This window comes from Vanellus vanellus (assembly GCF_965231255.1).
Source record: "Vanellus vanellus genome assembly, chromosome: 29".
In the NCBI taxonomy this organism is placed as follows: domain Eukaryota; kingdom Metazoa; phylum Chordata; class Aves; order Charadriiformes; family Charadriidae; genus Vanellus; species Vanellus vanellus.
This window is the reverse complement of record NC_138934.1, coordinates 915,102-943,015: the sequence shown is the minus strand read 5'-3', so window position 1 is coordinate 943,015 and position 27,914 is coordinate 915,102. Positions and strand designations below refer to the sequence as shown.

Here is a 27,914-nt window from a genome sequence, read left to right as displayed (position 1 = left end):
TCTGCAGCCCGGAGTTGGCTGGGGACTGGGGAGGTGGGGGTGGAACGGGGCAGATGCAGCTGGAAAAGGTGGGGAGCCTCCTGGAAGACAGAGCTCTGGTGGTGAAGGGCCACCTAAATCACAACCAACTGGCAAAACCCCGGGGACAGCAGGGAGGAGGGGTCAGTGCAGGAGGAGGGATGAATGCTGGGTGAACACGGGGCACGTCGCTGCAGAGGAGGGGACAAACCTGCTCTCGCCACCCACAGCACCCAGCTCAGCTCACACTGGGACTGTTGCCCGTCCTAAGGCATATGCGACAGGCATGAGGTTTTGGGGACGTTGCCTCCTGTCCCTACACAGCAACCTGGCTGGCTTCACCGGAGCAGGGCTCCTCATCTACCTGGCATGCCTCTGCGGTGAGTGGCTCTCGCACAGGGAAGGAGCATCGGGGTTGGACATCTGCAGGAATGGAGGGGGAACTGGGCTTGCAGATAGATGGGCAAAGCCTCCTTTGACCCACCAGCCTTTAAAAGGAAGAGAAAGTGGCGGATAGGGAAGGAGACCTCATTAGCTGGGGAATTATCCTGGCCTCGGCGCTGCTGCCCTTGCACAGAGCAGTTGGGAAACACTTGGAGCCTCCCCAACCGGTGACAGTCAGGATCAGGAATTGCTTATTTGTGTTGGCCACCTCTCCAGGGCCGGCCAGTCCGTTTACGAAGGGCACAAAGTTCTCTTCCCCGCAGTGCAAACAGAAGCGTTTATTAGGCTCTGCCCCCCGCAGACACGAAGGTTTGCCAGGCGGTGACCAGTTGTGCTGCAAGTGGGATGCCAAGGTGCTTTTCTCATTTTTTTTCTGCCTCGTTTGGCATCTCCTTCTCCAGGAGGTGCTGCAACCTCTACCCAGACCCTAACCTGGCATCCCGCAGCAGCTCAGCCACTCCAGCGCTTACTGCTGCGGTGATTAAACGCCTCATATTTACCTTTTCTTTCGCTGCAGTTTCAGCCCGTATAATGCCCTCCTCTAAGACGCAACTAGGGGCCACGGGCCAATTTGCTGCACAGGATCTCTGTCACCTCATGCAAATTGCTAATTAAAGCACCAGGTTGCACACACACAGACCCCCTCCCTTTCCATCAGACGGCTGGCAGCTATCCCCTACGTACAGTTTTTCAGAGTTTTCAACCCAGCTGACAGTCTTTTCCTTTTCACTGATTGGGAATACTAAGCAAAAGAAAAAATACCTGAAGCCCCTTTAAAGAAAATTGTCTTTCAAAAAGGGGGTTTGCAGAGCATTTTATCCCCTGGACTTGGATTTTCTTGTTTTTTGTTTTTTGGATAGTAGAATCATAGAATGGTTTAGGTTGGAAGGGACCTTGAAGATCATTCAGTTCCAACCCCCCTGCCCTGGGCAGGGACACCTCCCACTAGACCAGGTTTCTCCAAGCCCCATCCAGCCTGGCCTTGAACACCTCCAGGGATGGGGCAGCCACAGCTTCTCTGGGCAACCTGTGCCAGGGGTTCACCACCCTCACAGTGAAAAATTTCTTCCTGATATCTAATCTAAATCTCCCTTCATCCAGCTTGAAGCCATTCCCCCTCATCCTATCACTTCATGCCCTTGTAAAACGTCCTTTCCCACCTTTCCTGTAGGCCCTTCAGGTGCTGGAAGGCCACAATAAGTTCTCCCCGGAGCCTTCTTTTCTCCAGGCTGAACAGACCCAACTCTCTCAGCTTGTCATGAAGCATGTCCATAGTTCACATAAGCCACCACAGTTGGCAGAGGCTTCATGTGCAAGCGGCGCAGCAATTCCCAGTGCTGCTCTTCCACACCAGACCCTCTCCATATCCCTCTTGCAGACCCGGTTGCTTCCCAGCAGGCTTCCCTCCGCTTGTCAGATGGCCCGCACCGCTGCGCCGGCAGGGTTGAGGTCTTCTACAAGAACCAGTGGGGAACGGTGTGCGACGATCACTGGGACCTGGAGAATGCTGGCGTGGTGTGCCGGCAGTTGGGCTGTGGCACAGCACTGTCAGCCCCCGGGGCCGGGCATTTTGGGGCAGGATCTGGTCCCATCTGGCTGGACGACGTCAGCTGCATGGGGACGGAGGTCGCCCTGTCTTACTGCAGGTCGAAGGGCTGGGGAAAGAACAACTGCCACCACGGTGAAGATGCCGGCGTGGTGTGCTCAGGTGATGCCCCGTGGAAATTATGGGGCGGGGGGGTGATGAGAACACATGGTCTGCAAAGCAATTCCCTTGCAAGGAGTGTTGCCCCCTGCAATTTTCTAAAAGCTCCCTCTGGCACAGACCCCCCATGGCTCCAGCAAGGGATGGTTTTGTGGTTTGCCCCGTCCAAGGGCACTGCAGGCTGGGGAGCAATTTGGGAAGCGGGCTCGGAAATACTATCTGTGCTAACTCCACCTTCCTGAGATGCTGAAGCACTTCTGGGAGATGTGTAGGGACCCCTTGTGCTTCACATGTCTTCATGGTGAGGGGGACTCTGCGGGCCTCGCTTTGGCTGCGTGTTTTAGGGACACGGCCAGGGCTAGAGAGACGTTGTGTTTTGCCGGCAGGCACTGTGGGACACAGCCTTAGGCAGGGGAGAGAATAGCCAGGAGGAGACACCCAGATTCCTCCTCAACACCAACATGAAAGACAGGATGGTTTCCATGCCCTTGCCTCAAGTCACAATCAGCTAAACAACACTCTTTTATGGCCACAGACTGTGAAGCTCCAAAAGCTTGGAGCTTCAAAAGCTTGGAGCTTTGGTGGCTGATGGAGGTGCAGACGCTCACAGCAATTGGTAGATGCTGGAGCCACCTCTGTCAGAATTGCTCCAACAGACATCAGCACACAGGTGTGCTGAGCCCCCTCGGTTGTCACCACCACCTGCAAAGAGGACGTGGTGCTTCATGAACACCAAGAAAAAAAAAATTTCCTCCTTCTCCTGTCCAAGCATCCTCAGGATCTCCAGCAACAGCCTGAAACACTGTGGGTTGCTGGGACATGGCATCACACCCATCCCAGTCCTGAGGTGGCTGTGCATTGGTAGTGACTGGATGTAGCCAACAAGCATGATGGAGTGCAGAACGGTCCTGCAGAAGTGAGGGGCAAGGGGGTTTTCATGGTCCACCTCTTGTGCCCTCTGTAGACTCATCCAGCCACCCTATGGCCATCCAAGCTGGTCCTGCAGAGCTCCGCCTGGTGAACGGCCCAAACCGCTGCTCGGGAAGAGTAGAGGTGATGCATGACCAGCAGTGGGGAACTGTGTGCGATGATGACTGGAGCTTCCCTGACGCCAGCGTGGTGTGCCGGCAGCTGGGCTGCGGGACTGCAGTCTCAGCCTACGGCGCTGCTCACTTTGGCCGGGGATCGGGCCCCATTTGGCTGGACAATGTTCAGTGCAGTGGGACCGAAAGTGCCCTTTCCGAATGCCTGGCCAGACCTTGGGGAGTCAGCAACTGTGACCATGGAGAAGATGCTAGCGTTGTGTGCACAGGTAACGTCACGTTTGTGGACCGGGAGGAGAATTTCAGCGGAGGATGCTCTGTTCTGGGGATTCATACCGGTTTCACAGCTGCAGCCAGGGGCTGAGCAGCAGACAGCTGGGTGGGTGGATGACCTTGTCCCCCTTGTCCCATCTCCTACAACATGCCATGCTGACACTCTTTGGCACACACTGAGGAGCAGTGGGGATAATAGGAAGGGAATGATGCCCTTTGGGCAGCACACAAAAAGTGTTCTCGCATGGGCAGCAGAGAGAGAGGGGAAGCACGGGACTAGGTGCTAGATGCTCCTAGCAAGGTCCCAACCCACCACACAATGGGGACCAGTAGCCCATAGGCTGTGCAAAGATGGGGTGTGGGGGCCCTGAAGTCTGTTTGAAGATGGGGAACGGGCAACAGGGGGTCTGCAGAAAGCCTCCGCCCTTGGGGGCTGCTGCAGCCACATGAAGGGTTCATGGATGGCCATCTGGGAGGACTGGAAAAAGTACTGTAGCCATTTATGGTTTGCTTGCACTCCTGTTGGACGTGCATGGGCTCTGAGGTTACATGGCTGTTTTTTCCTGCACCTATGCTGTTTAGCCCCAAACGTTAGATATTCCTCAATGGCTCTGTGTAGGCATGGGTATGTCCATGGAGCATCCTCCAGCACAGGTCTCACCATGGTGGCAAGAAGAGGCACCATGCGGGAGACCTGGTCTGATGCTCCCCTTGTGTTTCACGTCACAAGCAGGCACAGCCACCAACACACCGGCTCATCTGCGCCTGGAGAGTGGCCCACACCGCTGCGCGGGGCGTGTGGAGGTGTTCTACAACCATCAGTGGGGGACGGTGTGTGACAACAGCTGGAGCCTAGCTGAGGCAACGGTGGTCTGCCGGCAGCTGGGCTGCGGGACGGCTGTCTCGGCCCCAGGCTTGGCTCACTTTGGGCAAGGGTCTGGCCGCATCTGGCTGGATACCGTGAACTGCACAGGGACAGAAGCCACCCTCTCCGAATGCCAGGCCAGACCGTGGGGATCCAACAGCTGTGACCACCACAAAGATGCTGGCGTGGTGTGCTCAGGTGATCCATGGTAGTCGGGATAAGTACTGTGCAGGGTTGGGGCACAGGATCAGCTCAACTGGGACCCTAGGACCCTCCCATAGTCACTACTGACCCCAGAACCCTCCCATAGTCACTGTTAACCCCAGGACACTCCCATAGTCAATGTTGACCTCAGGACCTTCCCATAGTCACGGTTGACCTCAGGACCCTTCCATAGGCACTACTGACCCCAGGACCCTTCCATAGTCACTGTTGACCCCAGGATCCTCCCACAGTCACTACTGACCCCAGGACACTATCTTAGGCTCCAAGCCCCAAGCTCTGGAACTGCAACCTCTCTTTATCCATGCCAATGAGAAGCAAATCCCAAGCCAGCCCTGTCCGTGCAGCACCTTTCCCAGGCAGCCAGAAGCTGCATGCACAGAAGGATGCTCTGGTTTTCCCATGGCTTGGCACATAGTAGACCCCAACTGGAGCAGTGGCTGATGGTCAGGCATCAATGTGCCCCTTCCTCCCTTCACAGATGTGGATACTTCGGGGCAGCATCTGCTGCGGCTGGTGAACGGCTCCAGCAGCTGCCTGGGGAGAGTCGAGGTCTTTCACGACCAGAAGTGGGGGACCGTGTGTGATGATACCTGGGACCTCTATGATGCTGCTGTCGTGTGCAGGCAGCTGGGCTGTGGGACAGCACTGTCAGCACCAGGCTTGGCTCATTTCGGACAAGGGTCAGATCCCATCTGGCTGGATGACATTCACTGCCGGGGGACCGAGTCCACTTTGACCGACTGTGAGCGGGGCAACTGGGGAGAGCACAACTGCGGGCACAGCGAGGATGCTGGTGTGGTGTGCTCAGGTAACAGCAGGCTTCAGGGACCAGGGTGGGTGAGTCAGCATGGTTGGTGTCCATCCAAGGGAGGGCTTCACAGGTGCCGGAGCTACTGTTCTACCCCAGGGCTGTGCGAGGCTCTCTCCTTTCGGCTCACTCTTCTCCATCCCCAGCTCCAGAGCAGAAGTCAGCTTTCACCCAGCTGCTTGGCTTGGAGTTGAGCAAAAATGCCACCCTGCCCTAGAAAGAAGTTCTGCACCTAACTCATACTGATTTCATCTAGACCACATCCCTCAGGCTCATCAATGACAGCATCCTGGGATGGGCAAAGCCTTGCTTAAAAAAAAATAATCCAGGCGCACCTTTCTTAGATGCAGGAATCCAGTGCCACTGGATTGTTGAGGTTGGAAGGAACCTTTAAGATCATCGAGTCCAAACATTAACCTAGCCTGACAAAATCACTTCTGAACCGTGTCCCCAGGTACCACATCTACCCTTTTTTTAAACACCTCCAGGGATGGTGAATCCACCACCTCCCTGGGCAGCCTGTTCCAATGTTTCATAACCCTCTCAGTGAACAAATTTTTCCTAATATCCAATCTAAACCTCGCCTGGCATAACTTGAACCCATTTCCTCTCATCCTATCACTTGTCACTAGGGAGAAGAGGTCAGCCCCCAACTCTCTACAACCTCCTTTCAGGTAGTTGTAGAGAGCGATAAGGTCTCCCCTCAGCCTCCTTTTCTCCAGGCTGAACAACCCCAGTTCCCTCAGTCATTCCTCATAAGACTTGTGCTCCAGACCCCTCACCAGCTTTGTTGCTGGGGAGGTGGGTGTGGGTCTAACATGAGCCCCATCTCACATATACCAGCCCTGTGGTTACGTTGCTTATTAAGGCATATTGTACAAGGGGATGGAGTAAGGCAATCCATGCCTCGTAGCTGGTCACGGATGATGGTGGCTTGCCTGCAGCAGGGCACCAGGAAAAAATGCGCGGGAGCAAGTCAGAAGCTCTCATCATCATATGGGGTCAGAGGCACCACCTTACCGCCTTGCGTTCTTCCTTGCAGGCACAAACCCCTTACAGGTGCGGGTGCAGGACGGCCCCAGTCCCTGCGCGGGGCGGGTCGAGGTGCTCTTCAACGCTACCTGGCACGGGGTGTGCAGCAGCAGCTGGAGCTTGCTGGAAGCCGGGGTGGTCTGCAGGCAGCTGGGCTGTGGGCCAGCCCAGTCGGCACCCGTGGGAGCCCAGCTCAGCCGGGGAGACAGCAGTGCCTTGCTGGAGGGGCTGAACTGCCGGGGGTCTGAGTCGCTGCTCCTGGAGTGCCAGCAGAGAGAGATGGGCCCGGGGCCATGCAGGCAGGGCTTGGCAGCCCATGTAGTGTGCACGGAGCAGAGAGGTGAGTGCCGGGATCTCCCGTCATCCTCTCTGTCTGCATTGGGGCCAACTCAGTGCAGACACATGGTAGGGTAAAGGCTCCTTTCTCCATCCCACTCTTGGCCTCCTTCCAGGCAGGCAGAAGGGTTGCCATAAACCTTTTTGCTGGGAGGCATTAGGTGGGCAGGGTAGAGGCACCTGAAGGCAGCAGCTGGAAGGCAGAGGAGTGGGACAAACCAGGTGAAGGCATCTCGGTGGGCATGGAGAGCCGAGCATCCCTGGTGGACACACACTGTTTGCATTAGCCCAATGGGGGTGGTGTCCATGCACCCATCCCCCTGAAGCAGAGGGTGAGCCCTCACTCCTGCTGAGGAGGGTCATCCCAGCACCCTGGATGTTGCAATTCTCCAAAAACATGCAGCAGAAAGGAAGGGTGAGAGGGGCAGAGAGGGTCTGGCCATCCAACCAACCTCCTCTGAGCTTCACTCTTCTCGCAGACCTTATACAGTCCTGCTCGGTGCTGGCAGGCCTGCTTGGCATGGTGGCAATGCTCTGTGGGACCCTGTTGGTCCTGTACCTGTGGATGAGGTGTGGAAGACGGGCTGGACGCTCCCCAGGTAAGAGCAGAACCACAGCACGTGGTGCACCTGGCCTGCTTGCGGAGCTGGCTGCACTCCTGGCTGGCACGGATGCACACCAGCTTGGGTCTGGGGGTCACACCCTCCATGCATCACCCTGCTCCCTCATTTTGCAGACAAACCACTTATAATGAAGACAGAGGACACTGGGGTGTCATCCGAGGCTTAGGCAGCCACAGTCCTGGCATTCAAGGCAAGGCTCCCTCTGGATCCCAGAAGAGCCCGTTCTGTGGAGCCAGAAGAACAGAGCAGTTGCTGTGATGGTCAGCAGAGAAGACCCCCTCTGGCAGAGTGGAAACCCCTTCCTTGTGTGCCCCATAGCCCCCAGCTCACCGTGCTGAGCCTCTGTGGATCCCTGTTCCTCTATGCAGCACTGTGAAGTCCCTCAATCTCCAAGGAAGGTCTTCTCAGAATAATCTCTATCTGGTCCTCTGGGTAGGCTGCAGCATACTCACCCTATCTGAACAGACTCCTCTTATTCCCAGCCCTACAACTGCTATAATTCCTATTCCCAGCCCTATAGCCCCCTATAGCCCTATAACTGCTATAATTCCTATTCCCAGCCCTATAGCCCCCTATAGCCCTATAACTGCTATAATTCCTATTCCCAGCCCTATAGCCCCCTATAATCCCCTGCAGTGACACACAGTGCCACTATCCTCACCGCATTCCCAATGGGATCATACCTTTTTTCCCTAATCTCCTATGGAAGTGAGGATTATTTCCTCATCCAGGAGCAGGCGAGTAGGGTGCTCTCCTGCACTGTACACAACCACCTTTGTTAAATGAGCAGTGCATTTAGAAGCCCATCCAGAATGGGGTGGAAACTCCCTCACCCATTGTATTTATTCAATCCACTTTTGAATACCAGTAAAAACCCTGAAACATGAAAGACTGAGAATGCAACATTATAGAGATTCAGGGATATGGAGTGACATGGTGAGGTGGAAGTGGTGGAAGAATAGGCCCCTTGGTTACAGAGGGATTGTAGATGATCAGGTCAGATACAGGAGACTCAAGATTTCTAACACTGGGTGAGATATTCTCCTGGCCACCAACAAGGAAGAGTCACATTCCTAATGGAGCAACCCATGGAGTCTGATCTGAGCCCCAAAATATCCACCACCTTTGTGAAGACAGGAGAGGCCATGGTCAGAGGAATGTCCTAGTGCCATGGGAGGGAATGAAGGGACCACAGGCTTGACCAGGTTGTGATGAAGGTGTGTTTTGCAAGCCAAATTGATCTCTGCACAAGGGCATGGAAAGGAGAAGACACATGTAATGAAAGAGTTGCAGCGTGTATTTCAATGCCCTTCAGGTCTAGCCTCCCACCTCTCTTTGCCTCCCAGCCATCGGCTTGCAGCTGTGACCTGTGACCACACTTGTCCTGAGCCCCAGCCACAGAGCCCCCCTGGCCAGGTGTCTCCTGTCCACATGTGGCCGCAAGGTCATCTTCGGCTCCTCCACAGACATCCATCACTCCTGGGACTTCAAGGTTTCTCATCCTCCTGCTGACACTTGAGCCTTCTCATCTTCCTGCTGGCTGCCCCAGCAGACCTGGTCCTCCAGCCTTGCCTGTCCCAAAGCTTACATCAAAGGCCCAGGGCTCCTCCTAGCTCTGGACAGTGACCTCAGAACAGGGGAAAACAGAACCTTGGACCCAGTTTTGTGCAATAAAAAATGTGCACCATTTTGGAGAAGGTTTTTGTTATAAAGCTGGGACTAGTTGATGCTCTTCAGGGCTTTAACATCATGCAGGATCAGCACCTGCTAGATCCCAGCTCGGGCCACGGGTTACACTGCAGAGATGCTCTGCAGGGACTGCAGTATCTCAAGAAGGGGTTTCAGACTTCCCAGGGGGACACAACACCCAAATTCAAAAGGAGCAGAAGGGACATAGGACATGACTAACTTCCAGAGTGGCCGTTTGTCCAGACTGTGCAAACAGCCCCAGGAGGAACACCCTAGCCCAGAGGTACATCGCCCACGTCAGGCTATGACAGTTCACAGCATTTCCGTGCCGGTCGGTGTCGGGAATCTCTTTGCTGCCGGCCTGTTTGTTTGCAAAGAAGGGGAACAAAGTCCTTGGGCTCATTGAGCCTTGGTACAAATGAATACAGCCACCTTTCCCAACTGCTCGACTTTTAAGAGATGAGTTTTGACTTGTTTCCAGCCTAATTTTCACCCACTCATTCTTGTACCTTTGTTTAGTACACCTCTTTCACCTTTTGGTCTTCAGCCCTAGTTCTGGGTTTTGGGTTTCTCCTGTTCCTGTTTGATCTCCCTGAAGGCAGCAATCTATTCTCTGCTCCACCACCCCTCTCAGGTTTTGCCAGGCTGAACAGGTTAAACTCAGCCTGAGACCTTCCTGGCCACACTGTCCTCTTCCCATTACATGCTCCAGCTTTGCTTCTTATTTTCGCACAGACACAGGCAGAACCATCCGCCCTGTTTCTGGCAGGGGTCACATCCTTACCCAATGCAAACCCCATCTTCAGTGCACCACCAGCACAGCACCCACCTCCACCTGAACCCTCCCATTTGGAGCAACGAGTGACGTTATTTTGATGACCCTTTTGCAAAGCTCCTTCTTTCCAGCAGCATGCTGCTCTGCCTTTCCTTGCACAACTTCAGCGTGCCACCACAAAAGGATGGGAGGACAGCAAACTCTCCCATCTTCTCAGCATCTCAGGACACGCTTGGGGCAGCAATTTGCAAGGGACATGCTTGGAGCATCATCTGCATAACAGCAATCGGGAAGCAAACTGCTAATCCAAAAAGGACCCTTGGAGTCTTGCAAGCGCACCCAGGGTAGGATAAGACAATGGCAGTTCGCCTTGTTTTCCAAACCTGACTGAGCCGTCCAAAGCATCACAAGGTGGCTGCGAGACCCTCTCTCATCACAGATGGTGTCCAGGCTTGCCTGATGGCAAATGGCTACAGTACAGGTGCTGGCTCCAGCCTTTAGTGACCTATTTTCTTGCAGTGGATGGCCCCTCCCCTCCCAAAACCCAACCAGACGCTTTCTAATGAAGCATCTGATATAGCTCTCTTTCCCCAGTTCTGTGCCTAAAAGCTCGATTTAGCCTGTCAAAAATAGATAGCTTGTACCACGGCAGCCGAGGTGCCTACAGGGGCTGGCACGTATGAGATGGGACCTGAGTGTCGAGAGGGTTTTGTTTGCTCCATGTTTTCCTGGAACAGCTCGCTGTTTCGCAAGCCGATGACAAGACTGGCCGCTGCATGGGGCAGCGGGTCACCTCCTGGCAGAGCTTCACAGGAGGCGAAGCTCCCAGGGGGGAGCAGGGCGGAGGAAGAGGAGAGCTTGCTGCAGAACTCCCAGTCTGCCCTCCCAGTTTGCCAGTGGGACACCGGGCTCCACTGGCATCTCACAGGAGGACAATCCACTCCAGCCTCCAGCCCGTGGCCAGGCTGCAAACATGGGGATGCTGAGCGGTCTCCATCCCTCGCCCAGCCACCCTGGGGGCAGAAAACCCACCCGTGGAGGGGCCAAGAGCGCAGGGACCCTCCTCCTGATGGCATGCCTTTGGGGTGAGTGGTGTTCGCCTTTGCTGCTGACCGCAGGGAGCCCATCAGCCACATAGGCTCCTCCAGCCTGCTCAGCTAGAACTTTGTGGGGCACAGCAGAGGCTGGTTGGGGGTCCTGGATTTTACTTGGGGGTCTTGGGCAGTGAAGAATGGCTTGTGATGGCTTTGGAGGCGGGTGAAAGATTTTTTTACGCGAAGTCCAGAGCTCATTTACCTCTCCTGCCCTCCAAGAGCAGGTCTACTACTGCACGCATGGTTTTGTCCCATTATCAAAGGCTCGTGCCCCACAATTAAAGGTTTGTGAGCAATAAAAGAGTGGAGGGAAGCATGCCCGATCCTGAAGCTGTCTCACAGCTGGCCATGGCCTCCTGCCCTACTTTAATCTTGGCTTATCCCAGACCATTCATGGCAAACTTGCAGCATGGAGGGGGCTTGGTCAAACCCAACAGCACTCTGCATTAGGAGGGGAGGCTCCCCATATGATGGCAAAGAGAGCAAGTAGGGACCCACATTGCCAGCACAAGGCTGGGTGGCTCATGGCTGTGCAGCACAAGGAACCAAATATTTGGCGGGCTAACAGGGCAGAGAGGCAAGATGCCGGCAAGAGACATGACCCTTGTGCTCAGGCAGAGCTGTAAGGAAGCGGCAGACCCTCCAGGTCCTTTGTCCGCAGCCATGGTTTGCTCTTGGACATTGGTGCAAGGATGGGGAAGAGCAATATCATGCTGACGGCTAATGGCAACTTCGCTTTGGAAATGGTTAAGAAAGGGCTTAGGGCTTTGTCCGAGCTGCCCTAGCTCAGAGCACAAGCTGGTTATTTGATTTGGGCAGCCTTCCTAGTGCTGATTCACATTTACAAAGGGCACCAGCAGAAACACTCTTCTGATCGGGTCTGGAGTGAGCAAAATTAGGAACATGCTTTCCCTGCTGGTTGGGATTTTGTTTTCATTTCCAGGCTGATTAGTTGCTGAGGGCAGTTTGTACCACTGCCCCTTGGAACTGAAGTTTTGCTTTAACTTGCTTGTGTTTTCTCCTTCTTTGGTGATCTATTCACAAACACTACAATCTTCCCATCTTCCCACCTTTTTTTTTTTTTTTTTTTTTTTTTTTTGAAATCCAGCTCCTGGAAATTTCATTACATTCTTTGCCTCTTCAACGGTCAGTATCTTCTGGCTCACTGGAGTCATCTGGGCTGGGACTTGTCCACAGTCAACGCACATGTGGCCAGGCAGTGCTTGCAAGAAACATGCCAAGGAATATATCAACTCTGCTAAGTCTCAGCTGCAGGGCTGATTCATTGTTAATACAGGCAGCCTCATTGCTCCTAGTAAAAATAAGGAAAGCAGAGCAAAAAGCGCATGGGGAAAGTGGGGAAGGGAAGAAACAGAAGAGCCAGCCATGGTCAGGACTGTGCTCTTAGCCTGGGGACAGGAGAGATTGCAAACTCGCAAGGCATGGGGTTCAGCCTCCTCGTAGAAGTGACTTTTGAGGGGCGGCTTTGCAAAGACACTCTATTGCAAAGAGGTTTTCCTGCTCCCCGCTGTGCAGCCCCAGTGAAAGAGCCGAGCTACGCACTCCTGCCCCCAGCGTGCCACAGCTGCCCCGGTGCCGTGCGTGTTTGAATGACTCAGGGGTTTCATTTTTAACCTGTTTCATACTTTTTCTGGCCCCTGTGACTTCCCAAGTGCTACGTCTGGCCTCTCGCTTGCTGATAGTCAGACCTGTGCACAGATCAGTGCCTGAGCACTTCAGAAATCATTATCCACGGTCAAAAAGCTTATTTGCACAACGCAATCATATCCCTCTTGAACTTTTTTTTTCTGGTGGCCCAGTTGAGCTCTCCATGTGACTAATTTCTAGTTACAGCTCCTTTCTGCATGGTCTCCCTTTAGTTAGTGCTCTTGCAAAAGCAAAACCTGTGGGGCCAGCGGCAACCTCACATCGTGGGTCTTTGTACTGCCAAGACCCTTAGTTCAAGCACTTTTCCACTTGTCCTCGCAAGGTTGCCATGCAGCTGGACCCCAAGGCATTACCCATCCTTGATGGTGAAGTTACATCTTTGCTGCTTGTACAAAAACATGCATATGCTCAAATACCCATTTTTTTCTGCCTATTGCGTGAACTAGAAAAGGGTTCCTGGTGTGTGGGATCCACACTGAGGTTAATTCAGGGATTTAGATGCAGAGGTTGGGTGCAGTTGCCTACAGATGCCCAGGGCCATCTGAGATGTCCAGGGCAGGTGTGGGATTCTCAACACCACCTCTGAAACCATTTTTTGGGGGTAAGAGTCATCTCAATGTGTGAACAGCCGGGCCCCATCCGCCCCCAGGGTTTCACCTCTCCTCCTCTTTCCCCTCTCGGCTTTGCAGGCACAGTCGCTGAGAGCCCAGGGAGGCTTCTTCGCCTGGTAGGTGGCCCTGACCGCTGCGCTGGGCGGGTGGAGGTGCTCCGCAACGGGACATGGGGGACCGTGTGCGACGACGGCTGGGGTTCCCCCGAGGGCCAGGTTGTGTGCCGGCAGCTGGGCTGTGGGACAGTGCTGTCGGTAGCACCAGGAGTTCGGTACGGAGAAGGAACGGGACAGATCTGGTTAGACGAGGTCAATTGCACTGGGGAGGAAAGGGACCTCTCTGAATGCCGAGCAAGGCCATGGGGGGAACACAACTGTCACCACGTGGAGGACGCCAGCGTTGAGTGCTCAGGTATCCCAGGACAGCAGCCATCTGGCTGTGCACCACCTCCACCCCTGCATCCCTTCCTGCTGTACTGGCGGTCGTGCACAACCGTTCTCCAACTGTTCCCCTTGGGGCACTCGCAGACTCCAGCGTCACTGCCCTGGGCAACCTCCAGCTGTTCAACGGCCCCAACCGCTGCGCCGGGAGGGTGGAGGTGCTCCACAACCACATGTGGGGGACGGTCTGTGATGACGGCTGGGACCTGTTGGACGCAGAAGTGGTGTGCCGGCAACTGGGCTGCGGCACGGCGCTGTCGGCCACCAGCGGGGCTCGTTTTGGGAGGGGCCATGATCCCATCTGGTTGGACGAGGTGAACTGCACTGGCACGGAGGACACACTCTTCAACTGCCGGGCCAGCAAGTGGGGGGACAACAACTGCTTCCACGGGGAGGATGCTGGAGTGATATGTTCCGGTAACTCACCTCGAGGTGCAAGAGGGGTCAACATCAGACTTTCAGGGTTTCCTAAGGGATCATGGGATGGCTCCTGCTTTCCCCCCAAGGGTGCTCACCCCTGGCATCCCCTTTGCAGCTCTGTGGAGCACCGGCAGCACACAGGTGGGCAAGTTGCCCTGCAAAGCCTTCGCCCACCTCCTGCTGCCGTGGATCCAGTGTTGGATCCACAGGCTGCCCAGAGAGGTTGTGGAGTCTCCTTCTCTGGAGATATTTCCAAACCACCTGGACACGATCCAGTGCAACCTGCTGTAGGTGAACCTGCTTTAGCGGGAGGGGTGGATTAGATGATCTCCAGAGGTCCCTTCCAACCCTGACCATTCTGTGATTCTAAGATGCAGAAACAGTAAAGGGCCATTTGTTTGCAGTCACATGCATGAATTACGGAGAACCTACCCCAAAGCCTGGTTTGCCTTCTGTGGGCATAACTCACCCTCCCCAGCTCCTGCCCATCCAGCCAGACCAGCTCTGTTTTGCCCGTCACCTGTGCTTCAGGGCTTTTGATGAAGTTTTTGATGCATATGTAGCTCAGCTTTTTTATTTGGGCTGTGCAGCAGGGAGCAAGAAAACGCCTTTGCAATCAAGTACCTTTGCAGTAAGGTGTCTTTGCAATAATGCCTCTTTGCAAAGCCACCCTTCAAACTTTACTTTTAAGATGATGCGGCCACTTCGTCTCCAGTTTGGGCACCCAACATGCACGGAAGATGCTCAGGCTGGAGCAGGAGCAGCCATGGCTCTCCTGGTCCACTTACCCTTGCATGTCGTTGGCAGCTTCGGGGATGTCCGTGGCCGCCGAGCTTCGCCTGGCCAACGGCTCAACACGCTGCGAAGGCAGGGTGGAGGTCACCTACAATGGCACCTGGGCAGCCCTGTGTGATGATGGCTGGGGTCTGGCCGAGGCTCGAGTGGTGTGCAGGCAGCTGGGCTGCGGGAGAGCGCTGTCGGTACCTGGTGGGTCGCATTTTGGGCCAGGACCTGGGCAAACGTGGCCTGAGAGCGTGAGCTGCGTGGGCACAGAGACTGCCCTCTCTGCGTGCAAGGCAAAGCCCCGGGTCAACAGCACTTGTCACCACAGGAGAGAAGCCAACGTGGTATGCGCAGGTAACCCCCTTGGGAGCAACCCAGCAGAGAAGTGGTGGGTCTTGGTCCATCACCTTGATTTTCTGCCTCTGCAAGCAGCCCTAGACAATGTGCCCTCTTTGTAGGCGTTTCCATCATGGGGTGGTACGGGCTGTTTGCATCATGGGGTGGGGGGCTGGAGAAATTTTGGGTATCCTCCTGAAGGGGTTGGTGCCAATGCCAGTGGGTGGGATGCTGCCGCGGTGCAGCTTGCAGCTTCTCGCCCCTTACCCAGCCAGGCCCTGGGGATTAGCCAGCTTCTTTTTGAGGTGATCAGATGAGTGTGCAGCACTTGGTGCAACACTCAGACTTCAAAAGGTGCCAGGGCAGTTTTCCTTACCCAGGGGTCGCAGCATGCCAGCCCCTCCCCATATTTCCCTCTTTTAGGTAACTTGGAGGGTGACCAGGTCCAGCTGGTGAACTACGGCAGCCGCTGTGCTGGCAGGGTCGAGATCTTCCATAACAAGCAGTGGGGGACCGTGTGCGATGACAACTGGGACCTGCTGGATGCTGAGGTCGTCTGCCGGCAGCTCGACTGTGGGCGAGCACTGTCGGCCCCTGGCGGGGGTCAGTTCGGGCGTGGGGTCGGCATCATCTGGATGGACGAGACGAACTGCACGGGGATGGAGAGCACGCTGTCCGCCTGCCGGGCCCGGCCGTGGGGCATCAATAATTGCTACCACGGTGAAGATGCTGGCGTGGTTTGCTCAGGTGACCAATGTTCCTTCGGCATTGCTCTACACAAGGCAGTGGAGGGTGTGTGTGGGATGTGTCATGATGGCAGGTCTGTACCCCCAGGTAAGTCTGGGGGTGAGCATCAGCAGCCAGTTGGGTTTTCCTGGACCCTCCCTGCACCTGATTCTCCCATCAGTGGGCTACTCTTCCCACCTTCTGGACAAAAGGAGGCTGAGAGGAGACCTTATCGCTCTCTGCAACTACCTGAAAGGAGGCTGTAGAGAGGGGGAAGTCAATCTCTTCTCCCAAGGAACAAGTGACAGGACAGGAGGAAATGGCCTCAAGTTTCACCAGGGGAGATTTAGGATGGATATTAGGAAAAATTTCTTCACTGAAAGGGTTATCAAACATTGGAACCGGCTGCCCAGGGAGGTGGTGGAGTCGCCATTCCTGGAGGTATTTAAAAGACGGGTAGACGTGGTGCTGAGTAGGTTTAGTGCTGACATGGTTTAGTAGTGGTCTTGGTAGTGTTAGGTTTATGGTTGGACTTGATGATCTTTAAGGTCCCTTCCAACCTAGATGATTCTAAGATCCCAAGGTGTTTATTTAAGGCGGTTGGAGGCATTCCTACAGGGATCCCTGTTTCCCACCCCTCCCAGAACCTTTCACCTCTAACAACAGGACCAACTCATTGCTGGGAAGCTCATTGAAAGCAACCTGCCTGGCCAGCAAATCTTGCAGGGATTGGGGCTGGGCTCCAGGAGTTTGCAGGACCAGTGTGGACCACCTTCTGTGGGAAGATGCTCTGGTGCAGAGTGCTCCTGAGGGGAAGTTCCAAGTGGTGGTGGGGAGCCCTCCTGTTCTCCCCTCCTCTGCTTTTTGACAGCTTGAAGAGGGGCCGGGATTTTAACTGCAATATCACAAGCACGGAGGGAAACCGGCCACAATCTGAAGGCATTAATAAATCTCTTGGGTGTTTGCAGACTCAATCATCCGTGAACCAGCACATGTCCGGCTGGCGAATGGTTCGCACCGCTGTGCTGGCAGGGTCGAGGTGTTTCACCAGGAGGAGTGGGGAGCTGTCTGCGACCGTGGCTGGGATAAGCAAGATGCTGAGGTTGTGTGCCAGCAGCTGGGCTGCGGGATGGTGCTGCCAACATTGGAGTGGGTGGACTTCGGCGCCGGACCCTCACGCGTCTGGCTGGACAATGTGAACTGCCAGGGGACAGAGACGACCCTCACGAAATGCCAGGCGAGCCCGTGGGGAGAGAGCAGCTGCAGCCATGGAAAGCACGCCAGCGTGGTGTGCTCAGGTGGGTTTCACTCCGGCACCAGCAGTGGATTAGGATGCACTGGTGATAACCCCCATCCCACCCAGCTGGGAGGAAGGTGCCAGCTTCACCCCACCTGCCGCTGGGTCAAGTGCCCCCAAGCCTTTTGAGAAGTGTCTCCACGGGGTGAGGATGAGATGCTGTGGGTTCAGAGGTGACGTGACCATGCAGCACCGGCCATGTGCCAAAATGCAGGGTCCTTCCTCTTCCCTCAGAGGGGCTGGATGCTCTGAGCATCTCCCTGCCTGTTTGCAGGCTCGGCTGTTTCCAGCTTTGCCCCGGTCCGGCTGGTGGACGGCCCAGGTCGCTGCGCTGGGAGGGTTGAGGTGTTTCACAGTGAGAAATGGGGGACGGTGTGCGATGACAGCTGGGACTTCGCGGATGCCAAAGTGGTGTGCCAGCAACTGGACTGCGGGGTGGTGATATCGGCTCCACGGCGGGCTCACTTCGGGCAGGGACAGGGACCCATCTGGCTGGACGACGTGCGCTGCACGGGGACAGAGGCTGCCCTTTCCGAATGCAGAACCAAGGGCTGGGGCGTCCATGGATGTGAGCATGGAGAAGATGCTGGCGTGGTGTGCTCAGGTAACTACCACACATTGTGGCACTGGGAGCACTGCATCAAACCTTTCCACAGTCCTGCACTGGGTTTTGACTCTGTTTTCCCCTGTGGGTGCAAGGGCTTGCAATGCAGGAGCAGTTTGCAGCCAGCCTGGAAACCTTTTGCTTTGAAATCAGCCCCTCGTGGTCCATCCTGGTGGAAGAGGGCAGCACCTGCACACAGACGTTAAAGTCTAAGAAAAACCAAACGCCTTGCCCATTTGCACTGTTATCACCCCAAATACAGTCTCTGACTTTTGACTGATATGATTTATCACAAATCCTGGCAGTTAACATGGGCCAGAGACCATTCCCATCAGGCAAATTACAACATGGCCAAGTAATTCTTCACAGCGGGGCAGATTGCAGTATGAATGGGTCTTCTCCCATTATGGTCAGGGACAACTCTCTGACGCCTTTGCTTGATCCATGGTAGACGTACACTCTGATGCTCAGAGCTGCACGAGCCCATGAGAGCCCATCTCCCCTCCCTCTAGCTCCTCTCCAGCTCTGACCTTCTGCCAGAGGAACCCCACAACCCATTTTAGTGGCCACTGAGTTGCAACCAGGTTGCTTGAAATCTGGATGAACTTCGCTTAATATCTGTGTTTCACTGACCAGTGTTGAATTCTGTCACCCCAACATGGGAAGGTAGCATCACACCCAAGCTGAGCTAAGAGATCCTACAGAAAAACCTGTGCCCTTCAGGAGCAGCAGCTGGAGGGCAGCTGAGGTATCCCAGGAGTCCCAAATAGCAGAAGGATGCCTACATCTTGGCAACTGGACCCTGTCCTATGTGTCTGCTTTAGGAGGGCAAACAGTATAAGGTCCACTGACTATAGTCTGGTCAAGCCCATGCTAATCAAGTCTTGGGCACCACTTGTACCAGTTCATATCACATCTCAAAGGCCAACTCTGTCATCATAAGAGCACCCTCAACCCCCAGCGCTGCTCAGCCACTGCTGTCAGCTGGAGGTTTCACGGGGCAGAAGGTATCTTCTTAATGTGTGTATGCTCTCTGGTGGTGTAGAATCGGGGATCTCTGACCTCGGAAGCCTCCGCCTGGTCAACGGCTCAGACTCGTGCTCCGGGAGAGTTGAAGTGTTTCACGATGAGCGCTGGGGTGGCATCTGCACTGATGGCTGGGACCTGGCCGAAGCCCACGTGGTGTGTCGGCAGCTGGGCTGTGGGGCAGCGCATTCGGCTGCAGGGTCTACCCAGTTTGGGACAGGAGATGGCCTGATCTGGGTGGATGCTGTGGAGTGCACTGGGACGGAGGGGGCCCTCTTCGAATGCAAGGTCAAGTTCTGGGGTGCCAAGAGCTGCAAGTCGAAGGGGCACGCCAGCGTCTCGTGCTCTGCGGCTGCAGGTCAGTGGCGGTGAGTCAGGCATCAGTCCTCCCTTGGGGGAGGCTGTGCAGTCTGACCAAATTTGCCCATCCAGCTCCTCCTTGTCACAGCTCAACCACCCCTTCTTCCTGCGGTCCCAGCAGGGAACACAAGGTGTTTTCCATTTCGAGGTCTACCAGTCTCTGGCTTCCCTGAGGCAAAGTGCTCAGCAATCCCAAGCCTGGGATTCCCCAAAATCCCAAGCCCGCAAGACGTAGGCTTTCCATCACACACAAAGAGGCTTTCCATCACACACAAGACGTAGGCTTTCCATCACACACACTACAGCTGCCCCTGTGGGTATTTTTGATCCGTGCTACCGCACAGCCTCTCGTCCTTGGGGAGTTCTTTCTCTTCACGAAGCCATTGCTCAGGTGCATGATGCATCTGATGCCTCCTTGTCTGCTTGTTCTCATGAGGATACTCACATCACAGGAGCTCCTCAGTAACTTGGCTAGGTTCACAATCTACTGGGCATCGTCCTAGCAGGCTTGTCCCAAAGGTGTTCAGGCATGCACACCCAGATGCAGCAGTAGCAGAAATACTACATGCTGGTGGAATCCACCAGGTTGCCAGGCATTGGACAGGCAGGCATTTCTGGCCAGGATTTATTGTCCTCCAATTCTGTTTTCAGATGTGGGCCCAGGGAGCTTGGAAGCCCTACGGCTGGTGAACAGCCCGCACCGCTGCGCCGGGAGGGTGGAGGTCTTTCACAACCAGCAGTGGGGGACCATCTGTGATGACGGCTGGGACCTGAAGGACGCAGCCGTGGTGTGCCGGCAGTTGGGCTGCGGGACGGCCGTGTCAGCCCAAGGTTCATCTGTTTTTGGGCAAGGATCTGGCCTCATCTGGCTAGATGGGGTGAATTGCCTTGGGACAGAAGCCACCCTTGCTGAATGCCCAGTCAAGCCTTGGGGACACCATGCATGTAACCACATGGAAGACGCCAGCGTTGTGTGCTCAGGTAATCCTCACCACATGTTTTCACTGTAAGACGGACCAAGCCCCATCCTTCTGCAGGCTGGGAACAGCTTGGGAAGAAGCTGGCCAACAAATTGCCCAGATTGGTAGAATCCGCCTTAAAATAAGAGCGTTCAGAGACAAGGACAAATATGATATGCTGGGAAAAGAGGTAGCATGGCTTAAGACATGCCTCAGTGTCTAGTACCATTGGAGGTGTCTGAGATATTTTCATGGGGTGAAGTACCTTGTGCTGCCGGCACTGTGAAATGCCAGGATATGCAGATAAATGCAGAAAGGTGCACCAGAACCACCTGCTCTCATGTGATACACCACTTTTGAGCTAGCTGCTGCCAGTCTAGTCTTGGTCTTAGAAGGTCAGCCTCCATGGACAGGTCAATGTGACAGTCAGGACTCAGAAAAAGATCCTTTGCCATTTCCTCTAGGGTGAGAAGTGGCTAGTGCCAGGTGAACCTAGGTGATGCAGCTTCCAAGCAAGGGGGAATGAAAGCACGGAGGAAAAAATGGGAAGGACCCTTGTAAATCCCTTCTTCCCAGCACCTGTCCTTCAGGTGGAGACATGTGCTTTCTCCTGTCCCAACCTCTGAACCAGGGTGCAAACAGCGTCAGGGTGAAAATGGTGGAAAGAACCTTCCACAGCTCCTGGCACCCTGCAAAACCCCCTGTGCTCACTTTGCTAAAGGGCAAGGGACGAACAAAGTCTCTGCAGCACCACCATCCAGAACTGCCATAGGGAAGTCCTGTCTTCTCTAACCCAGCAGGTGTTAAGATGCACAAACATATCCCTAATAATGCCCATTTTTTTTCTATTTTTCAGGCTCGGGGATTGCCAGCATCCCCAGGCTTCGCCTGGTGGGTGGTTTGAGCGACTGCGCCGGCAGGGTTGAGGTGTTTTATAACAATGAGTGGGGGACAGTCTGCGATGACGGCTGGGATCCGAACGACGCGACGGTGGTCTGCCGTCAGCTGGGCTGTGGGGTGGCCCTCTCGGCCCCTGGCTCAGCTCGGTTTGGATGGGGAGCCGGCCCCATCTGGCTGGACGATGTGAGCTGCACAGGGGAGGAAACTGACTTCTTCGAGTGCCGAGCCAAGATGTGGGGCATCCACAACTGCCACCACGGGGAGGATGCCGGTGTGGTGTGTGCAGGTGAGAGTCAGGATGAGGCTGGGCAGGGGCAGAGCTCCTGCCAGTACCCAGGCCCAGGTAGCTTGCCCCCTATGGAGGAGATGCCAGTGCAGGGCTGGTGTAGGGGCTTCGTGCAGCTCTCATCCATGTGCATCTCCTGGACCTTCACCTCAAGGCCACAAGCAAGGTCCTGCACCTGCGTCGAGGCAATCCCCACTATCAGTACAGACTGGGAGATGAAGGTATTGAGAGCAGCCCTGAGGAGAAGGACTTGGGGGTACAGGTGGATGAAAAGCTGGACATGATCCAGCAATGTGCGCTGGCAGCCCAGAAAGTCACCCACACCCTGGGCTGCATCCCCAGCAGCATGGCCAGCAGGGAGAGGGAGGGGATTCTGCCCCTCTGCTGCGCTCTGGGGAGACCCCACCTGGAGTATTGCATCCAGCTCTGGAGTCCCCAGCATCAGAAGGACATGGACCTGTTGGAGCGGGGCCAGAGGAGGCCACAAAGATGCTCCGAGGGCTGGAATCCCTCTGCTGTGAGGACAGGCTGGGAGAGTTGGAGGTGTTAAGCCTGGAGAAGAGAAGGCTCTGGGGAGACCTTATAGTGGCCTTTCAATAGCCGGGGGCTATTTCAAAACAGGGGGCTTGTGAGAAAGATGGGGACAGACTTTTTACTAAGGCCTGTAGTGACAGGACAAGGGGCAATGGTTTTAAACAGAAAGAGGCTAAATTTAGACTGGACATAAAGAAGAAATTCTTTACTCTGAGAGTTGGTGAGGCACTGGAACAGGTTGCCCAGAAAAGCTGTGGATGCTCCATCACTGGAAGTGTTCAAGACCAGGCTGGATGGGGCTTTGAGCAACCTGGTCTAGTTGAAGATGTCCTCGCTTACTGCAGGGGAGGTTGGACTAGGTGATCTTGAAAGGTGTCTTCCAACCCACGCTGTTCTATGAGTATTGGAAGTGTTCAAAGTCAGGCTGGATGGGGCTTTGAGCAACCTGCAAGATGTCCCTACCTGTGGAAGGAGAATTGGACTAGATGGTCTTTAAAGGTCCCTTCCAACCCAGCCAGGCATCAACGTCCAGGGTTGGGGAATGTCCCCAACATCTTCCCTGGTAAAACAGCAGCACTCAGCCATGCCAATGCCTTTTGTGCTCAACGCTATCAAAGCCCCAATGCCGGCTCCACCCTGCTTGTCCCTGGAGGCACTGCAGGCGAGGGTGGTCCAGGGATGCAGGCACGGGGGTGGTCCAGGGATGTGGGGGTGCCCTGCAACCACATGCCCACCTGTTTCCCTCTCCCCAAAAGCAGGCAACTCCAGCTCAGCCGACCTGCGGCTGGTGAATGGGCCACACCACTGTGCCGGGAGGGTGGAGGTGCTCCACACTGGGCAGTGGGGGACAGTCTGCGATGATGGCTGGGACCTGAACGACGCAGCAGTGGTGTGCAGGCAGCTGGGATGTGGCAAGGCCACGGCAGCCTCTGGCCGGGCTGTCTTTGGGCAGGGGACGGGGCATATCTGGCTGGATGACGTGGCCTGTACCGGGAGTGAGGGTGCCCTCGCCCAGTGCCGAGCTCGTCCCTGGGGACAGAGTAACTGCAACCATGGAGAAGACGCCAGCGTAGTGTGTTCAGGTACGTCCCACTCCTGCAACACAGTGTGTCCCGGGGGAGCCGGGGGGTGTCCATCCTGCATCTCACTGCCTTCGAGGTGATGCTGCAGTGGTGTGGTCAAGCCCTTCCTGGGGTAGGAGGTCCTTTTGTCCCAGCCTCAGGCATTGCCACCGGCACCACGTGTGTCCCCAACCCATCTTGACGGTTCTGCGGTGCTTCCAGACATCGGTACAACCAACACATCGACTGTCCGGCTTGTGGACGGCCCACATCGCTGCGCCGGGAGGGTGGAGGTCTTTCACAACCAGCAATGGGGGACGGTCTGTGATGATGGCTGGGACCTGAGGGACGCCACGGTGGTCTGCCGGCAGCTGAGCTGCGGCGAGGCCATCGCATCCCCGGCAGGGGCTTCCTTCGGGAGGGGGCCAGACCCCATCTGGCTGGACAGGGTCGCCTGCATCGGCGGGGAGAACACCCTTGTGGAGTGTCGGGCCAGGCCCTGGGGAATCAACGGCTGCAGCCACGAAGAGGATGCCGGCGTGGTCTGCTCAGGTGATGCTCATTCCTGCAAGGTCCTAAAAGCATAGTTTGGAGCCTCCTCACACACCCAAAACCAAGTCTTTTCCTCTCCAACCTGACCTCAGGAGCACTGGCTGCAGAAAGGAGATTTGCAGGACATGAGGGCTTGTCCCCTTGGCAGATGGCATTGGTCCCCTGTCCCCAAATCCCAGTAGCTGCCTCAATACAAAGCCCCCCATCAGGGACTGAGTCTGGAGGCCAAATGTAGGAGCCTGGTGGTGCTTATGAAGCCCCAAGGGCCATGCCTGCCTACACGTCTCTGCAGGCAGGGCTCAGGCCAGGATCTGTCCTCCCATCCCACCATGGCTGGGCATCTGCCCTAGGTTTGCACCCCAGCCGCTGCTACCAGAAAGCCCCCACTCTGGACACGCGGTCCTCTTGTCCTCAACTCTGTGTCGCCTGCTTCTGTGCCCCCAGGTGTGTCCAGGGCAGAGGTCCGCCTGGCAGAAGGACCAAACCGCTGTGCTGGGAGGGTGGAGGTGTTCCATGACGGGCAGTGGGGGACGGTCTGCGATGATGGCTGGGACCTGAATGAGGCGGCAGTGGTGTGCAGGCAGCTGGACTGTGGCGGGGCCACAGCAGCCTACAGCCGGGCTCGCTTCGGGCAAGGGACAGGAAACATCTGGCTGGATGACATGAGCTGCACCGGGACCGAGGACAACCTCGCCCAGTGCCAAGCTCGTCCCTGGGGACAGAGTAACTGCAACCATGGAGAAGATGCTGGCGTGGTGTGTTCAGGTACATCCCATCCAGTGACCCAGAGCACTGGGAGGGAGCACAGGAGGGTCTATCTGGCTGCCTCCGGGGTGATGCCAGCTCTGGAATAGTGTGTTTTTTGGGGAAGGGGGCTCGCAAAGGATCGTGGCCTCATTTTGGCCAGGCTTGTCCCCAACTCAGCAATAGGTTCCCACCCCATTCACAACCAACATCTCATTGAACCCTTCACACGCCCCCTCCCTGTGGCACTAAGCAAGCCAAGCCCTGTCTTGATGGGACCACCTGGCCCCAAATCCCCAGCCTGGTCTCCATTGCCTGGTCCACACTCTTGCATGGAGGAGACGCCACAATTCAAGGGTATGAAGGAGCAACTGATGCCCATCCCTACAGCTACGTTCCTCTGGAAGTGTTTGGGGCAGGTTGCATCCCTTGCTCAGGGGGAAACCATGATGACTTTTTATTTGCACTCTGGTTCTGGTTTGGGGATTATCGTTTTGGCTAGGTGATGGGTGCCCTGTTCTCCTATCCTAATTGACTTTCTCCCAGCAGGTGCCAACATCACAGACGATGTGCAGGTCCGCTTGGTTGACGGCCCAAACCACTGTGCTGGGAGAGTGGAGGTGTTTCGCGAACGGCGGTGGGGGACCATCTGCGACGACAGCTGGGATTTGAAGGACGCCAAGGTGGTCTGCCGGCAGCTGGGCTGCGGGACAGCCGTATCGGCCCCGGGCCAAGCTCACTTTGGGCAAGGGTTGGACCCCATCTGGCTGGATGACGTGGACTGCACCGGCATGGAAACCACCTTCAGCCAATGCAGCCTCAGCAGCTGGGGAGTCCATAACTGCAACCACGAGGAAGACGCGGGAATTGTATGCTCAGGTGGTCCCCAGGGAAAATGCTCAGATGCCCCATAAAAGGGTTTTATCAGGGACTGGGAGGCTGGCATCGCTGGTGGGATATCAGTGATGGGAGGAACCTTGCAAGGGAGCTTGGGGGGGTGAATCGTGCAGCAGGTACAGGTGGCAAACGGCACGCACGCCCATCCTTGCACACATATGCACCTCGCACGCCCCTCTCCATCTGCCTGCTGGGTCGGAGGGGACATCTCAACTCCTTTGCTCCCTCTTGCAGGCACAAACCCCTTGCAGGTGCGGTTGCAGGACGGCTCTGGTCCCTGCGCAGGGCGGGTGGAGGTGCTCTTCAACGCTACCTGGCACGGGGTGTGCAGCATTGGCTGGAGCTCGCTGGAAGCCGGGGTGGTCTGCAGGCAGCTGGGCTGCGGGCCAGCCCAGTCGGTGCCCGTGGGAGCTCAGCTCAGCCGAGGGGACGGCCGTGTCTTTGTGGAGGGGCTGAGCTGCCGGGGGACCGAGTCGCTGCTCCTGGAGTGCCAGCAGAGAGGGACTGGGCTGGGGCCGTGCAGGCAGGGCTCAGCAGCCCACGTGGTGTGCACAAAGCCGAAGGGTGAGCGCTGGGACCCTCTGTCGTGTTCGCACCGGGTGGTGGGGAAAAGGTCCTGAGGCAAGAAGAAATTGGGAAGGAGGCACATGTTCATCCCAGCCAGCTCTTGAGGGCCTTTCCTGGGGGATGTGCCTCCTTTTCCATCACCCTCATAAGCATCAGAGATGCTTTCCCCACTCAAAACACATTCATTCCCTCCCATTTCTTCTTGGAGCCCAAATTTCCTTATCCCCCCCAACCCACTGGGTTCCCTCCAGGACCGGCCCTCGTTTCTCATAGGTTGTAGTAGAGCTGGGACAACTTTGACGGATGGAGGAGGGCCAGAAATAGGCTTGTGTGAGATGTAGCACCCCAAATGCATAAGCAGGACAACACATCGGGGAGCTGCTGGAGGTTGTAAGAGCAGCAGGAACATGGAAGGTCACTCCAACCCTCTCATCCCATCACCCACCCAGGGAAATTGGTGGCCAACTAGAGAGTTGGGCAGAGAGGAACCTAATGAAGTTCAACAAGGGCAAGTGTAGGGTACTGCATCTGGGGAGGAATAACTCCATGCATCAGTAGTGGTTGGGGGCTGACCTCCTGGAGAGCAGCTCTGTGGAAAGGGACCTGGGAGTCCTGGTGGACAACAGTATGCCCATGAGGCAGCAATGGCATCCTGGGGTGCATCAAGAGGAGTGTGGCCAGCAGGTTGAGGGAGGTCATCCTCCCCCTCTCCTCTGCCCAGGGGAGGCCGCATCTGGAGTACTGTGTCCAGTTCTGGGGTCACCAGTTCAAGACAGGGAACTGCTGGAGAGGGTCCAGCAAAGGGCTACAAAGATGACTATGGGACTGGAGCATCTTTCTTATGAGGAAAGGCTGAGGGACTTGGGGCTTTTCAGTCTGGAGAAAAGACGACTGAGGGGGGAACTTATCAATGCTTATAAACACTTAAAGGGAGAGTGCCAGGGGGATGAGAACAGTCTTTGTTCAGTGGCGCCCAGTGATAGGACAAGAGGTAACGGGCACAAACTTGAACATAGGAAGTTCCATCTTAACATGAGGAGGAACTTCTTGACTTTGAGGGTGGCAGAGCACTGGCACAGGCTGCCCAGAGAGGTGGTGGAGTCTCCCACTCCGGAGACATTCCAAACCCACCTGGACACCATCCTGTGCAACTGCTGTAGGTGACCCTGCTCTGGTGGAGGGGTTGGACTAGGTGATCTCCAGAGGTCCCTTCCAACCCTGACCATTTTGTGATTCTGTGAAATGGATCTTACTGTGAAGCCTAATTAAGGAAAGCCCATCTCCAACACCAGCTGAGCTGCTGGGGTGGGGGTCAGATTGTGTTCAGCGTTAGGTTTTCTTGCACGCCGTCACTGGTCATGGCTGGAAATGGAATCCCGAGTCTGCTCTCCCCCCAACTCCAGGTGCTTCACCATCTTGCACGGTGCTGATAGCGCTGCTGGTCCTGCTGATGCTGCTGAGCGGGGTCCTGCTGTGGCTCAACCTGAAGAGGAGGTGCATGGCAGCAGCCCAGGCTGGAGGTGACAATCCCATCCCTGTGTCGTGTCCCCCCACCCTGCCACCCCAACTCATGCTCCTCGCTCCGGCCGCCCCAAAACCCAGGGGGACGCAGAGATGGGGATCAGCTCAGCAGCTGCCAGACCCCGGTGACAACCTGGTGTCCCCTCCATCTCACAGCCCGTCGGCACCTCAGGGTGCAGAGCCCATCAGCAACCTCCTTCCAGCCCATGGGGGCCATCTACCTCCCCACCAAGGCAGAAGTCCCCGAGGACGCCGACACTGAGACAATGCAGCTCATGAAGGAAGACACTGCCTCATGATGCCAGACCCACCCCCCACAAGCTCATGTTCTGAGGGTCACACCATGCTCCTGTTGTCCCCCCCTATTCCCTAATCTGCTTTCCCAAAGACTGCAAAGTATCAGGACATTTCGAAACCAGCCGGTAACACGGACTTATATGAGGAGCCCCGAAATAGCCAGCCAAGAGGGGTCTCCCAGGCTGGTGACGTTTATTTAACTGGCCTCAGCACCCTCCGGGCAGCCCCCTCAGCTCGGGAGGAGCCCCATGAACTGGGCAGGTGGCGTACGGCTGAGCTAAAGGAGCAGAGAAGCAGAAGGAGGGGCACAAACAAATTAAAAAGGGATCCCCAACCCAGGCATGACAGGTGTGAGTGCTGGGGGGAGGGAGGGGAACAACGATTTGAGCTGTTTC

General features: G+C 55.9%; 2 protein-coding genes across 2 annotated transcripts in view; one reads left to right on the top strand and one right to left on the bottom strand.

Annotated features, from left to right (window-relative positions):
• Window positions 1-27,914, bottom strand: part of LOC309682475 (uncharacterized protein) — a gene marked incomplete at its 5' end in the record, with an annotated part of 129,641 nt that overhangs the window by 46,643 nt on the left and 55,084 nt on the right. The gene's annotated exons all lie outside the window — the stretch shown is intronic.
• On the top strand, window positions 305-27,665 carry LOC309682486 (scavenger receptor cysteine-rich type 1 protein M160-like; the record flags this gene model as incomplete). The annotated part of the gene is made up of 24 exons (XM_082496575.1): window positions 305-398; window positions 1,841-2,170; window positions 3,162-3,479; window positions 4,217-4,546; window positions 5,052-5,381; window positions 6,424-6,753; window positions 7,229-7,348; window positions 13,288-13,620; window positions 13,737-14,066; window positions 14,185-14,265; window positions 14,877-15,206; window positions 15,612-15,935; window positions 16,883-17,212; window positions 17,486-17,815; window positions 18,861-19,199; window positions 19,853-20,182; window positions 21,017-21,346; window positions 22,639-22,962; window positions 23,164-23,493; window positions 23,938-24,258; window positions 24,784-25,116; window positions 25,369-25,698; window positions 27,105-27,221; window positions 27,379-27,665. 24 exons carry the CDS (start codon window positions 305-307, stop codon window positions 27,519-27,521), a joined length of 6,807 nt encoding a protein of 2,268 aa, XP_082352701.1. The 3' UTR covers window positions 27,522-27,665.